Source organism: Crocuta crocuta, unplaced genomic scaffold, assembly GCF_008692635.1.
Source record: "Crocuta crocuta isolate KB4526 unplaced genomic scaffold, BGI_CrCroc_1.0 scaffold133, whole genome shotgun sequence".
NCBI lineage: Eukaryota > Metazoa > Chordata > Mammalia > Carnivora > Hyaenidae > Crocuta > Crocuta crocuta.
In genome coordinates this window covers 5486432-5499116 of record NW_027529438.1, presented here as the reverse complement: position 1 = coordinate 5499116, position 12685 = coordinate 5486432, and the positions used below count along the sequence as shown (strand labels likewise).

The window sequence follows — 12685 nt, the reverse complement described above, 5'->3', positions numbered from 1 at the left end:
TACCCTACTTGCAAGCTAGCACATTAGCCTGCCACCAGGTCACATGCTGGCAGAATGCCAGATGCTGGCAGAAGACAGACTCCCGGGTCTGAGACAAAGGACATTATCACTCACAGTGAGACTACTGAGAGGGGCACTGGTTCCTTGAGCTCTGCTTCTCACACAGGAGCAGGAGGTGCAGGAAATACCTGAACATGCAACAAACTGCATTAGAAAAATGAAACTGAGCTTGGGAACCTCAGATCTGGTTTAATGGGCAGTAGAGTTGCCTGCTCTGCACTTCCGAGGGAGATACTGTCCATATTCCAATGCTGTTCATCATACAGATTTCCTGGAAATAATAATCTAGGACAAAAGCTTGAAGTGCCTCTGTTCACGAGACATACAGAAATGTGAGACCCAAGGGGAACTGTCCCAGTTCAAGGAGGTACAGCAGAATCTCAGATGGAAGGAGGAAGACGTTGTGTGTGATGGCATGTGGGGTAAATGTTGGCTTCTGGAATGAAGTGCAGACACACTGAGTGTCACCTGGGAGGGAAAAGCAGCTTGGCTTTTATATGAGGAATGTGTTCTCTCTCTCTCTCTCTCTCTTTTTAATGTTTGTTTATTTTTGAGAAGTAGGGGAAGGGAAGAGAGAGACAGAATCTGAAGCAGGCTCCAGGCTCAGAGCTGTCAGCACAGAGCCCCATATGGGGCTCGAACCCATGAACCGTGAGATCATGACCTGAGCCGAAGTCAGCCACTCAAGTGACTAAGCACCCCCCAGGCAGTCCTAGAACTAACTGTTTGAATAATGAAGTGCCATTCTGTACTTTTAATTCTGCATTTGGACTATTCATAGAAACTAAATTCAATTGTACAAAATTCAGTTGAACTTTTAGATGACTAGAAGTGGTCAAACCAGAAAATGAATTGGTCAAACATAAAGCCTGGTGAAGAAACAAACAGAAAGGAAGATTGTAGTATCTACCAATATCTCTAATTATAAAAGATGTGAGTGGATTAAGTTAATCAATTGAAACGAAAAGGCTTTCAGACCGAATTTTAAGAATCTGACATGACACTATTAAAATAAAATGACACAGAAGCGTTGAAAATGAAAAGGCTGAGAGAGGGTCCAGAAAAATCTGGCAAAAAAGTTGATGTAGGGGCACCTGGCTGGCTCAGTGGGTTGATTTCAGCTCAGGTCATGATCCTGAGGTCGTGGGATCGAGCCCTACGTCGGGTTCCATGCTGAGCATGCAGCCACTTAAGATCTTCTCTCTCTCTCCATCCCCTACCTCTGCCCCTCTCTCCTGCTTGTGCTTTCTCTAAAATAAAAAAAAAAAAAATGAATTTCATGTAATACTACAAACATCAGGCAAAATACTTTTCAAAGTGAAAACCAGTAAAGAACCTAGACTATTGGTAAGCAAAATAATTCACCAGGGAAGTATTCCATTCATGAATTTATAAGGTCCTAACAGCATAGCTTCAAAACGTATTACACAAAAATTGATAAAACTCCTGGGAGAAACTGAGCACCCAATCACAGGAGATATTCACACAGTTCTCTCAGAAACTAATACAATCATGGGACGCCTGGGTGGCTCAGTCAGTTGAGTGTCTGACTTTGGCTCAGGTCATGATCTCATGGTTCGTGGGTTCGAGCCCTGTGTCGGGCTCTGTGCTGACAGCTAGCTCAGAGCCTGGAGCCTGCTTCAGATTCTGTGTCTCCCTCTCTCTCTGACCCTCCCCTGATCATGTCTGTCTCTCAAAAATACATAAATGTTAAAAAAATTTTTAAAATAAAAGAAACTAATACAATCATCAATGGATCAATAGGGTTCAAAAGGGTATACGGACAATTAACACACCTGATCTAAAAGTCTAGCCTTCATGCAGAGAATGGTCATGATTTTGACCCCACGGGAACCTCAATAAACTCTGAAGCACTGATTTTATAAAAACAATCTCCATGAACCACAATGCAATATATCCCCCATCCCCAAACAGAAGCCACACCCTGGCTCACCCGTCTACCCGTCTTCACAGATGTGAATATTTGCTTCATAAACTCTTCTATGCCGGCCATTATTCTAAGCTCTTTCAAATATTTACTCACCCAATCTTTACAATAGCTGTTGGAGGAAGGACTATCATCCCTCACATTGTACAAACAAGGAAATGGACACGTGGAGAGAAGGAACAGCTTGTCCCTGCTTGTCCGGAGTCACAGAGAGCCGGTGGCAGAGTGAGACAGAAGCCCCAGACTGGACTCCATGTCCTGAGCTCTTGAGTCCTGTACCACACTGGTTCTATTAACATAAATATCTAAATAAACTGTGAGTTGGGGCGCCTGGGAGGCTCAGTCGGTTAAGTGGCTGACTTCCGCTCAGGTCATAATCCTGTGGTTCGTGAGTTCGAGCCCCGCGTGGGGCTCAGAGCCTGGAGCCTGCTTCGGATTCTGTGTCTTCCTCTCTCTCTGCCCCTCTGCCTCTTGCGCTTTATGTCTCTCTTTGTCTCTCAAAAAATAAATAAACATTAAAAAAATTTTTTTAAATAAACTGTGAGTTGAAGAAACAAAAACAAAATTTTAAAATACACAGTTCTACAATGTAACAGAAGCACCACAGATCAAAATAAATGAGGAATTCTCAGAGCCGTTCTCAGAAAGCAATTTATAGCTTTCTATGTTTACTGTAAGAGGCAAGATAAATAAAAGATTCTAATCCAAAAAATGTGGAGAAAAAACAAAACCCAAAGGAAGTAGAAACAAATAATAATGAAGTAGAATTTAATTAAAATCCAAAGTAAACATGAAACAAGATAAATGTTCTTTTTTTAAAACTTGGAATCTTTGGAAAGATCAATCTAAAACAACCTTCAATGACTATGATAAATCAGAAAGACTAAACAAAATCAGGTAGGAGAAAAGGACATGAGGGCAGGTACACAGAAGATAATTATAAAAACATACCTTGAACAACTTTATACTAATCTATTTGAAAAAGTACATAAAATGGACAAACTCAGAGGAAGATATAAATGACTATAATTATACCAAGAACAGAAAATTTACTAGAATAATAACCCTAAAAAATGGAAAAACAGTGGGGAGAAAAAAATGTACCCTTTCAAAAAACAAACAAGAAAAGACACCAAGCTCAGAGCTTAGAAAAGGCGTGAAACTTTCCCCAGCACTTAAAAACATTGTTAATTGCAAACGTTTGGTACCCAAAATAGGCAAAGTAGGCAAAGAAAACTATTGGCAAATAACAGGTAGATGAAAAAAATAGCTAATTCAGTTCAATCGTGTATATTGGATCTTGGTCTTTTGACCAAGCAGGGTTTTCTTAAAAATGTACGAATGAGTCAACCTTAGAAAAATCTATTCATGTAATTCACCACCCTAACCAATTAAAGAGTAAAAAGCATATAATCGTTATCAATGGATATAGAAAAGGAACAGGCTAAAAATTTAACAGATAACTAGTGAGAAAGTGTCAAACAAACGAGAAATAGGAAGGCACTTCCTCCATCTGATAGAGGGCACCGCCAGAGATGTGCCCCAAGCATCCCCTTTCACCGTGACCGAAACACGAGAGGCATTTTAATTACAATCTGGAAAAAGGAAACACGCCTCTATGATAACCTCTGTGGCTGCTAGCATTCGATATTGTGTCATGGCTCGTAACTGAATGCAACAAGAGGAGATATAAAAAGTCAGAACGGAAAAGACAAAACTGCCAAAAATAGGCAGATGATGTAAGCAATGTATTTTTCTCCCTTTTCAGAAAAAAAAAAATCCCCCATCCACTCCAGATTTTCCAGTCTTTTTACGTCTAAACTTATGTCAGATAGACCCACAATAAGAACCATACGTGTTCTAAAAATGCACACAGTTTCCAGATCATAATTTCAACATCAGGGTTTCCTTTTCTTTCTCGTGGCTTTCAGATCCCATTGTATTCCTAATTCCAAAGAGCTGCCTAAATACTTGAATTGAGCTGCCTACCAGGAAAACTGTGAAGAAGGGACACTGACAAATAAGGCCCGGATTCACGGATTATTTTCAGGTTTTGGGAAGAGCTGGCTGCCCATGGTGAGCTCCCCCACGTTTGTCCTGCTGAGCGTTTTCATGGTCTGACCAGTAATGTGCTGCACCCCTCACCCCTGACCCCCAGCAGTGGTAAATATACCACGTAGTATCTCTCTTAGCTGTGGGTCTCTCTGCTTTTAATGACTCATCAGCCTAAGTATTTCCAGTTTCTCTCGGGTCGTCAATGTTTGGGGCCAGGAGAGATTATGTGGGACTGGACAAGTTATCCCACGCTTGTGGGATGGCTGACAATTATCCCACGCTAGTTTGTCAGTCTCTTTCCATTGACCCCGCTTATCAAAGACACATTAATAAACCACCTTACTATCGAGTATTCCTGCCTCAAGCATGCTTAGAAAGGGAGACTTAGAAAGGGAGACTTTCCTGCTTGGTAGGGGTGGGTGTGGGAGGGTCCCTGGGAGAAAGACATAAACTAGGCACCAAGGAGCCAAAATCCCTGGGAAGCTGTTGGGTCAGTGTCTGGGCTGCCTTCAATCCCTGGGAAGGCCCATCTTGGACCCACAGCAGGAGAGGCAGATAAGGCTGGGTCGGCTGACTGCCCAAAGGCTGGGGGACACGGGAGGGAGGCAAGAGGTCCTCTCCTTTCTCCAGCCATTCTTGGATGCTCTGGGCATCACGTGCAAACAGAGGACCTGCCTCAGTACAGATGCCATGTCCCTAGCTGCCGCCACATTCCCTGGACGTAGCACGTGCAAAGCGCTCAGCGAGCACCTCTGGAAAGCATCCCCGAGTGAATGAGTCACAGCTCTTGGAACATATGAATTGGAAGGGGCCTCGCAGACCTTCAGCAATTAGGGTGCGAGGTCCCAGGGCATGAGTGGCTTGCCTAATAAAGCTGCACCCTTAAACATGGTCGGGTCCTGGGGCACCCGGGTGGCTCAGTTGGCTAAGGGTCCGACTTCGGCTCAGGTCATGATCTCACAGCTTGTGGGTTTGAGCCCCACGTCGGGCTCTATGCTGACAGCTCAGAGCCTGGAGCCTGCTTGGGATTCTGTGTCTCCCTCTGTCTCTCTGTCTCTCTCTCTCTCTCTCAAGAAATAAATTTCAAAAAATTTAAAAATTGGTTTGGGTCTGGAGGCCAAAGTTCCTCTTCATCTACAGAGCAGAGCAGGGCTGTGTCCTAACACAAAGACTTTGTCCCTGGGGGAAGCCCAGATCACCTACACACACTGTCCATGTGATTGGGCTGAGGAGCCCCCCCTTTTTTCTTTTATAGTTTATTGTCAAGTTGGTTTAGAGGAGCCCCCTTTCTAATGAGGTCCCCAGACAGCAGCAGAGTTGGATCTTATTATTGCCACCTTGGGGAGAGGGACCCCAGGGCCCAGGAGCCCAGGAGAACAGTACCCCATGACAAGCCTGCAATACACACTTAGAGAACAGGGCTCTGTGAAGGCCCATGGGAGCCTGCGGCTGCTTTCTGGGACTCCTGGACCTGCCCAATTAGTGCAGGAATTAATAGACAGGCCCCGGCGGGGTCTAAGGTTTTCTTCTAGGCTTCTAGAAGACTCTGAGCGTGCACACCTGCCTGGCAGAGGAAGAGCGCTGGCCCCTGGCAGTCGTGGGTCCGTGCTCTCCAGCCTGATCGAGTGTCGGCCTCGCCTGGCAAGAGGTCAGTCACCCTACAAGACTCGGCAAAGCAGGGGTTCTTGTCTGCCTGGGTGTGGCCTCACGATCCTTGCTCATGGGACATCACCCTTTGTTTTTCTCCCCTGTCCTGGGAGTATGGTCAAGTGGAGAAATGAATGCATAGCTGTGCTATAAGATTTAGGGAATAGAAAGCATTATAAATACTGGGGGGGAATCATTCAGAAAGGCTCATTTGGAACTAAGCCTTAGAAAAGTCGCAGGCAGAACTTTCTAAGGGCATCATTGGTCCGTTTAGCCCAAAAATCAGTGTTCAGCACACCACACTGAGGGAGCCAGGGGACCTGGGAACACGCACTCCCACCCCTCCCACCCCATATCACTCTCCTGGTGTAGGGGGCTGGGCGGCAAGCCACAAAGCACCAGACTCTGGCGTGGTAAACTCAAGTAGGCCCTTTCCACCAGAGAATGTGTATTTCCTGAATATAGAAGTCGCCACCATTTTCCTCCTGTTTCCTGTCCCAGATCTCAACCCAGGGGCCAGGAAGGTGAGGGTCAGTGAATGGCTGAAATCGCAGGGTTTCGTGAGTGCAGGAGTCCAAGTAGAGTCCAAGAAGAAGGTCCCGGACGTGGGCACGCCTGGAGAAGTGTTGCGCTGGGGAAGGCTTACCCATCCCAACCCACATCTGCACACTCCCCCGCCCTTGGAACTCTCTCCCCTGTGGAATGTTTCCTTCCCTGTTACCTCCTCCTCCTCCTGTATCTAAAAGCTAGCAAAGCATCCTCTAAGCTGCAAGCTGCTCTACGCATTCTAGCAACATGAGGACCAACCACGTCCTGAGCTGGGACTTGGGAGAGAATTGAAGATAAAAACAATGACCTAAAACACTCCTATTTTGACATCGAAGCTCATCTTTATCAATGGTTACCATTTATTGATGGCCTACTGTATACCAGGCCCTCCACTAAATGCCTTCTAGGCATCTTGTTGTATAATTCTTCCATCAGTCCTCTGCCATGGAGATCGGCACTGCTTTCATCTTACAGGGGGAGAAACTGAGGTCCGAAGAGATGAGGGATCAATTCAATGGTCAAACATGAAGCCGCTGGAGCTGGGGTGTGTTCACAGGGGTGCTGGACTCCAGACCAGCCCCAGTCCCCTCCAGAGTGCAGAATCTAGAACCAGACAGGAGGTGGGAAGGGAGGACCGAGTATCGCAGTCAACAAGGATGGGACAAATCAATGATGAGAACCATGCCTGGATGTCTGGGTGGGTCTGCCATTCAAGTAGAACCCGATCGGAAGTGGGGATGGGGAGGGTGGGTGAAAGAGCAGAAACAGAATGTACTGTTTGCCTGTTACATATCAAGAACTATGCTTGGCTATTTACACAGGGTAATTAATATAGTCTCCATAGCAACACTGTGAGTATATATTATTCTATTTTACAGACGAGCAAAGGGAGACACACAAAGTGAGCAAAGGTAAAGCAAGCATCTTCTACTTACACTAGGGTTAAAGGCAGAGGTTTCTAGAAATGTAAATATTTTGTTGTTTTCATCACTGTTGTCTTGGAGGTATTGGTACTTCAAACCTTTAGGATGCCTGAGATGCTCGACTAGACTAGGAAACAAGCAAAAAGGACCATCCACATGGGAGGGAGGGGAAGTAGGTGTTGAAGAATGGGGTATTTGGGGAACACAGGGAGGAAAGCAAGGAGTGGGCTCTGGATCGCAGAGCATCCTGGGTCCACCCATCAGCCTCTAACTGAGAGAAAAAGTAGTCTCCCCTCTCACTGACCTAGTCCAGGCACTGGCCATTTTTTTATTAAAATTCTTTTATGTTTATCTTCTGAGAGACAGAGCAGGGGTGGGGGCAGGGAGAGAGAGAAAGAGAGAGAGAGAGGGAGACACAGAATCTGAAGCAGGCTCCAGGCTCTGAGCTGTCAGCACAGAGCCCGACATGGGGCTTGAACTCAGTGACAGGGAGATCATGACCTGAGCTGAAGTCGGACGCTTAACCAACTGAGCCACCCAGGTGCCTGACACTGGCCATTTTGAATTTGACCCACGAGGGTGGGGGGTGGGGGGACAATATTAGGTGCTGTGAGCAGAGCTGGGTCTGGCCGCCTACCTCCCAGAATCACGTCTCCAACAGCAGTCTGTCCCTGGCCTGAATTCTCACTTTACAGAGGTCCCTTCACAACCGGCTCTCTGACAGGTGATGTATCACTGCTGGACCAAAGCAGGTGAGTTTGGGTGGACTCCCAGGGCTGTGCACACTCAGTCTAGTGCCTTCTCTCATCTGCGTCTCCTCCAGCCAAGCATGAAAGGTGCACTCAAGCTATCTGCAGGTATTTACTCTCTTCCCCCACCTCCCTGCGTCTGTCTCCCAGTGCGAAGGCCCCTGAGAACCTTGGGAAGTCTTGGAGAACTTGGCCAGTGTCTGAAAGCTGAGAGCTTCGGAAACTGGGAGCTGCACCCATTTTGTGTCCCTGCACACGGCTGACGAGGACCCTGGACCGGCCTCCTGTTTCCAGCCTAGATGTTCAAATTCCCTGCTTCATCTCTCTCAGACCCAGATTCTCCTCAATGCCAAGACCCAACTTGACTGTGGTGACAGAGTTTACCTTTGAAGGTTTTTCCATTTTTGGGTGGCAGCACAGACTCATTCTCTTTGTGGTGTTTCTGGTCTTGTACCTGCTGACCCTCGCCAGCAATGCCATCATCTTGACGGTTATCCGCCTTAACCGTCAACTTCACACACCCATGTACTTCTTCCTGAGCGTGCTGTCCCTCTCGGAGACCTGTTATACAGTGGCCATCATCCCCCGGATGCTGTCCAGTCTCCTCAGCCCCCAACGAGCCATCTCCATTCCAGACTGTGCCACTCAGCTCTTCTTCTATCTCACCTTCGGCATCAACAACTGCTTCCTGCTCACAGCGATGGGGTATGACCGCTACGTGGCCATCTGCAACCCCCTGCGGTATTCAGTCATCATGGGCAAAAGGACTTGCCTACAACTGGCAAGTGGCTCCTGGAGCATTGGCCTGAGCACGGCCATCATTCAGGTGTCTTCTGTGTTTAGTCTGCCCTTCTGTGATGCCAACATCATCTCCCACTTCTTCTGTGACATCCGGCCTCTGATGAAGCTGGCCTGTGCTGACACGACCATCAAAGAATTTGTCACATTGCTCATCAGTCTGTGTGTCCTTGTTCTGCCCATGGTGCTGATCTTCATCTCCTACGTCCTGATTGTCTCCACCATCCTCAAGATGGCCTCAGCTGAGGGCCGGAAGAAGGCTTTTGCCACCTGCGCCTCCCACCTCACGGTGGTCATCGTCCACTATGGCTGCACCTCCTTCATCTACCTAAAACCCAAATCCCAAAATTCCTTGCAAGACAGACTCATCTCTGTGACCTACACGGTCATCACACCCCTACTAAACCCTGTTGTGTACAGCCTGAGGAACAAAGAGGTCAAGGATGCCTTCCTCAGAGCTTTGGGCAAAAAGCCTCTCTCTTAAGTGCTGGCCAGTCTCCATAAAATTAAAAAGTCTGCTGAGGAGTTGCAGTGAGGGACCAAGTCAGACAGGCACCAGGTACCTGATCTGGGCAGCATCTAGGAATGAGAGGGCTGGAGTAAAACAAGGAAGGGAAAGATTAATAAGAGATTGATGGATTTCTCAAGACCAGTAGATGGGCTTATCAGGCTTGGTGAAAACCAGGTAAGATAAAGCATATTCAGGAGCTGTACTATAATGTTAGCCCTCATTCCCATTACCCCTGGCATAAGGGATTATAAACTAGTAGTGAGGGTGGGAAGAATATATAGTATCTATCACAGGAATTTATAGGATCAGAACTTGGCCTCAGCATGGAAATCAAGAGCACTGAAATAACAAGTTCTCCATTATTTACACCTAGCACTTCTACACTGTATTTCATACTACAATAAAAAAAAAATCACTCCATTAATTTACCTTGTGCCTCTTCCTACCTGCATGAACCGTCGACAGCTCTGTCGGACACAGGCTCTGAGAGCCAGTTGACAAACTGGTTGAGAAGAATAAAGCAAAACACTGTAAAAAGAGCTTCCTGGATATTGAGAGTTGCAAAACAAGAGTTCCCATCTTTCACATCCCATCCCCTCTCCTCCCCCAGATGCCTCTGCAGTGACTTACTGGAGGGTGCTGCCCTCTCCCCCGCCCCCACTCTGAACAATCACCACTGGTTGAAAGGAGGCTTTCTCAGCAGGGGGGACACATACCCCACTCCTGCCCTCCCTGGGGCAGTCCACTACACAGCCAGTGCCTGAATGACCTGGGAGGTACAAAGACACCCACCTTGCCTCAAATTGTGATTAACTCTAGAGTCTTCCATTAGATCAGGCTGTCCAAGACTGCATCCCAGCTGAGCTATGCTCCACTCCACCCTGCCTCTCCCTCCATTTTCTGAGAGCGTGTCCTTAGTCCCGAGCACGGGGGCAGGCTCAAGCTCTGCTTCAGGGCACCGGCCAGGTGTGCCCAGGTGTGCTCATGCCCACCGGGCAATCACTCAGGCTCCACTGCCTCTACACCTAGAACAGAGCCTCTCTCTGCCTCTACACCTAGAACAGTGCCTGGTACGTGGAGCTTGGGAGTTATTGAAAGGAGGAGGAAAAGAAGGAAGTAAGGGCAACTGTAAGCAACCAACATACAACTGGCAACGGCACACAGCTCTTCTTCCTCTTTTCCTTTCATTACGAGATTCCTTTCAGGTTGCCGGCCTCCACTTTGTGACATCCCTTTCGGTACACTTATGGAACTCATCCTAGACAGCCAGCACTAATTCAACCCTCACTATTAATCTAGGAGGTAATTTATTAAACTATTTTACAAATGGGAAACCTAAACCCTGAAAAGATAAAGTAACATCCCGAAGGCCAGAGAGCTAGTATGTGGGCCCTAATCAGGACCCGAAAACACGCAATCCAGCCCCAGAGCCAGCAGCTGCATTATGGGCTCATGATGGCTATTTAGCCAGCTTTCCTCCTTTCTAAAAACTGGAGAAGGAGCGCCACACATTGCGAATTTACGCATAGCTCAAATCCCCCTGGAATGGCCTTGGGTCCTGGAAATCTATCTGGAAGTTCAGAAATTCTGTATGTAATATGCTTTCCTTCAATATCTTGGTGCACTTTCTCCACTCAGCACAGCTTTAAAGATGCAAAGAGAAAAAGGATAAAGTGGGCCAAAGGTCAGGTGGGGGGTGATGGGGTGACAGAGCTCGTGCCCATCAGCTTACTAACTCTAGATCCATCCGCTTCTTCACTTGTTCATCCTGATGACCTAGTAGGAGATGAACAGGCAGTAGTATTGTAGAGGGAGTGCAGGCTTTGGGGCCAGAGAGGCACGTGTCCTGATCTTAGGTCTGCCATTATAAATGTGTATTCTACGGAAGTGACTTAATCTCACTGGCCTTCCTTTCGTACTGCACCCTGCAGCCAGCAAGATCAACCTCCAGGGTTCCTGTGAGGCCCTGAAAATCTTACGGGCCTCACATTTCCTGGAGCAGCTGTAACGCTTAGCACCTCCTCTGCTCCCCACCCCCACCACACACTGCTCTCTAAGTCACTCTGAGGTCAATATCAAGTCAACCCAATATGGACACATAGCCCCAGTTCTCAGAGTTCTCGGTCATGGAATGAGCTCCCTCTTCCCAGGAGAGACTTTGCAAGGAGCACTCCCACACCCTGCCCAGTTGTCCTTGCTCCCAGATTTCGGTCCACAAAACCTGTTCTCAGGGTCTTACAAGAGTCACTTCTGGGTTATACCTGCCACGTGTCAATAAGCCGCTTCCCTCTCTCACTTCCTACCCCAGACTCCCTTCCCCGACGCCCTGCCCAAGTGCAGGCCTGCCAGCCACTTCCCATGGTGTCATTCCCTCTTCTCTCCTAAGGCCTGGAGTCGGTGCCAGGACTCAAGGGTGCATCTTCAGAGGCAGGCCCGATACGTACTAACAAAAACATGTCGAACTATTTTTGTGCTGTAATCCATTTGACAGTATACTGATCACCAGATTCGTGGTTCTCTTTTTCAGAATTTATTTTTTTCTATCAATAGATACAAAGAGTATGACTGTATGATTCAACTAGTATCAAGCTGGAGAGCCATAAAGTTATTTTAAGATTAAAAAGGAGTGTTCACATGTAGAAAAACTAGAGCCCCCAGCTCTGGATGAGAAGGATAGGGTTGGGGTGTGTGTGAGATTAGACATAACTTCACTGCCATGGACTGAGTCGTGACCCCCCCCCCAATTCATGTGTTGAAACCCTAGCCCCAGCATGATGGTATCTGGAAATGGAACCTCTGGGAATTGGGTTTAGATAAGGTCATGAGGATGGGGTCATGATGGGATCGGGGCCCTTTAAGAAGAGATACCAGAGGATTCTCTCTCCCTCTCTTCAAAGTATGAGGACAGAGAGAGAAACCAGCTACCTGCAGTCCAGAAAGCAAGCCCTCACCAGGAACTCAATCTCCTGGCCCCTTGACCTAGGATTGTCAGCTTTCAGAGCTGCAAGACCCTCCAAGTCTATGGCTATGGTGTTCTGGAGCCCGAACTAAGACATTCAGGAACCATGCTGACCTCAGCAAACTCTGTACTAAGTCCTCTTCAGGGCTCTGAAACACCCCCATGACAATTCTAAGGCACCATTAGGAAGTCTAGACTGGAACCCTAAATTAACGTGAAAGCCACAAAGGACCCATAGTTAGGGCTACCAGAATCTGGCCCCCAAACAATGTGCTTTGCAGAGCCGAGGGGGTCGACAGTGGGTGCTCCCGGCCACCTCACTGGCTTCGTCTCAATAGTCACCCCACACGCTCATGTCTATCTCGCATCAAAGTCCAGTGGGTTTACCACTGAGGACAGAGTGTCCTCCTCACCACCTCTCATTGGTGAAGTAAGGATGCCACAGGCTTCATAGGCCAGTTGGAGGACTCAGACAAAACCGTGTGA

General features: G+C 47.4%; 1 protein-coding gene across 1 annotated transcript; it reads left to right on the top strand.

The window, feature by feature from the left end:
- The first annotated feature begins 8277 nt into the window (after nt 1-8277).
- LOC144228188 (olfactory receptor 10J4) lies at nt 8278-9213 on the top strand. The gene has a single exon (XM_077759994.1). The coding sequence runs from the start codon at nt 8278-8280 to the stop codon at nt 9211-9213; it is 936 nt and encodes a 311-aa protein (XP_077616120.1).
- The last annotated feature ends 3472 nt before the right edge of the window (nt 9214-12685 follow it).

Excerpts from the sequence above, each read along its gene's own strand:
- LOC144228188 (XM_077759994.1), top strand. The coding sequence starts at position 8,278 with ATGCCAAGACCCAACTTGACTGTGGTGACAGAGTTTACCTTTGAAGGT.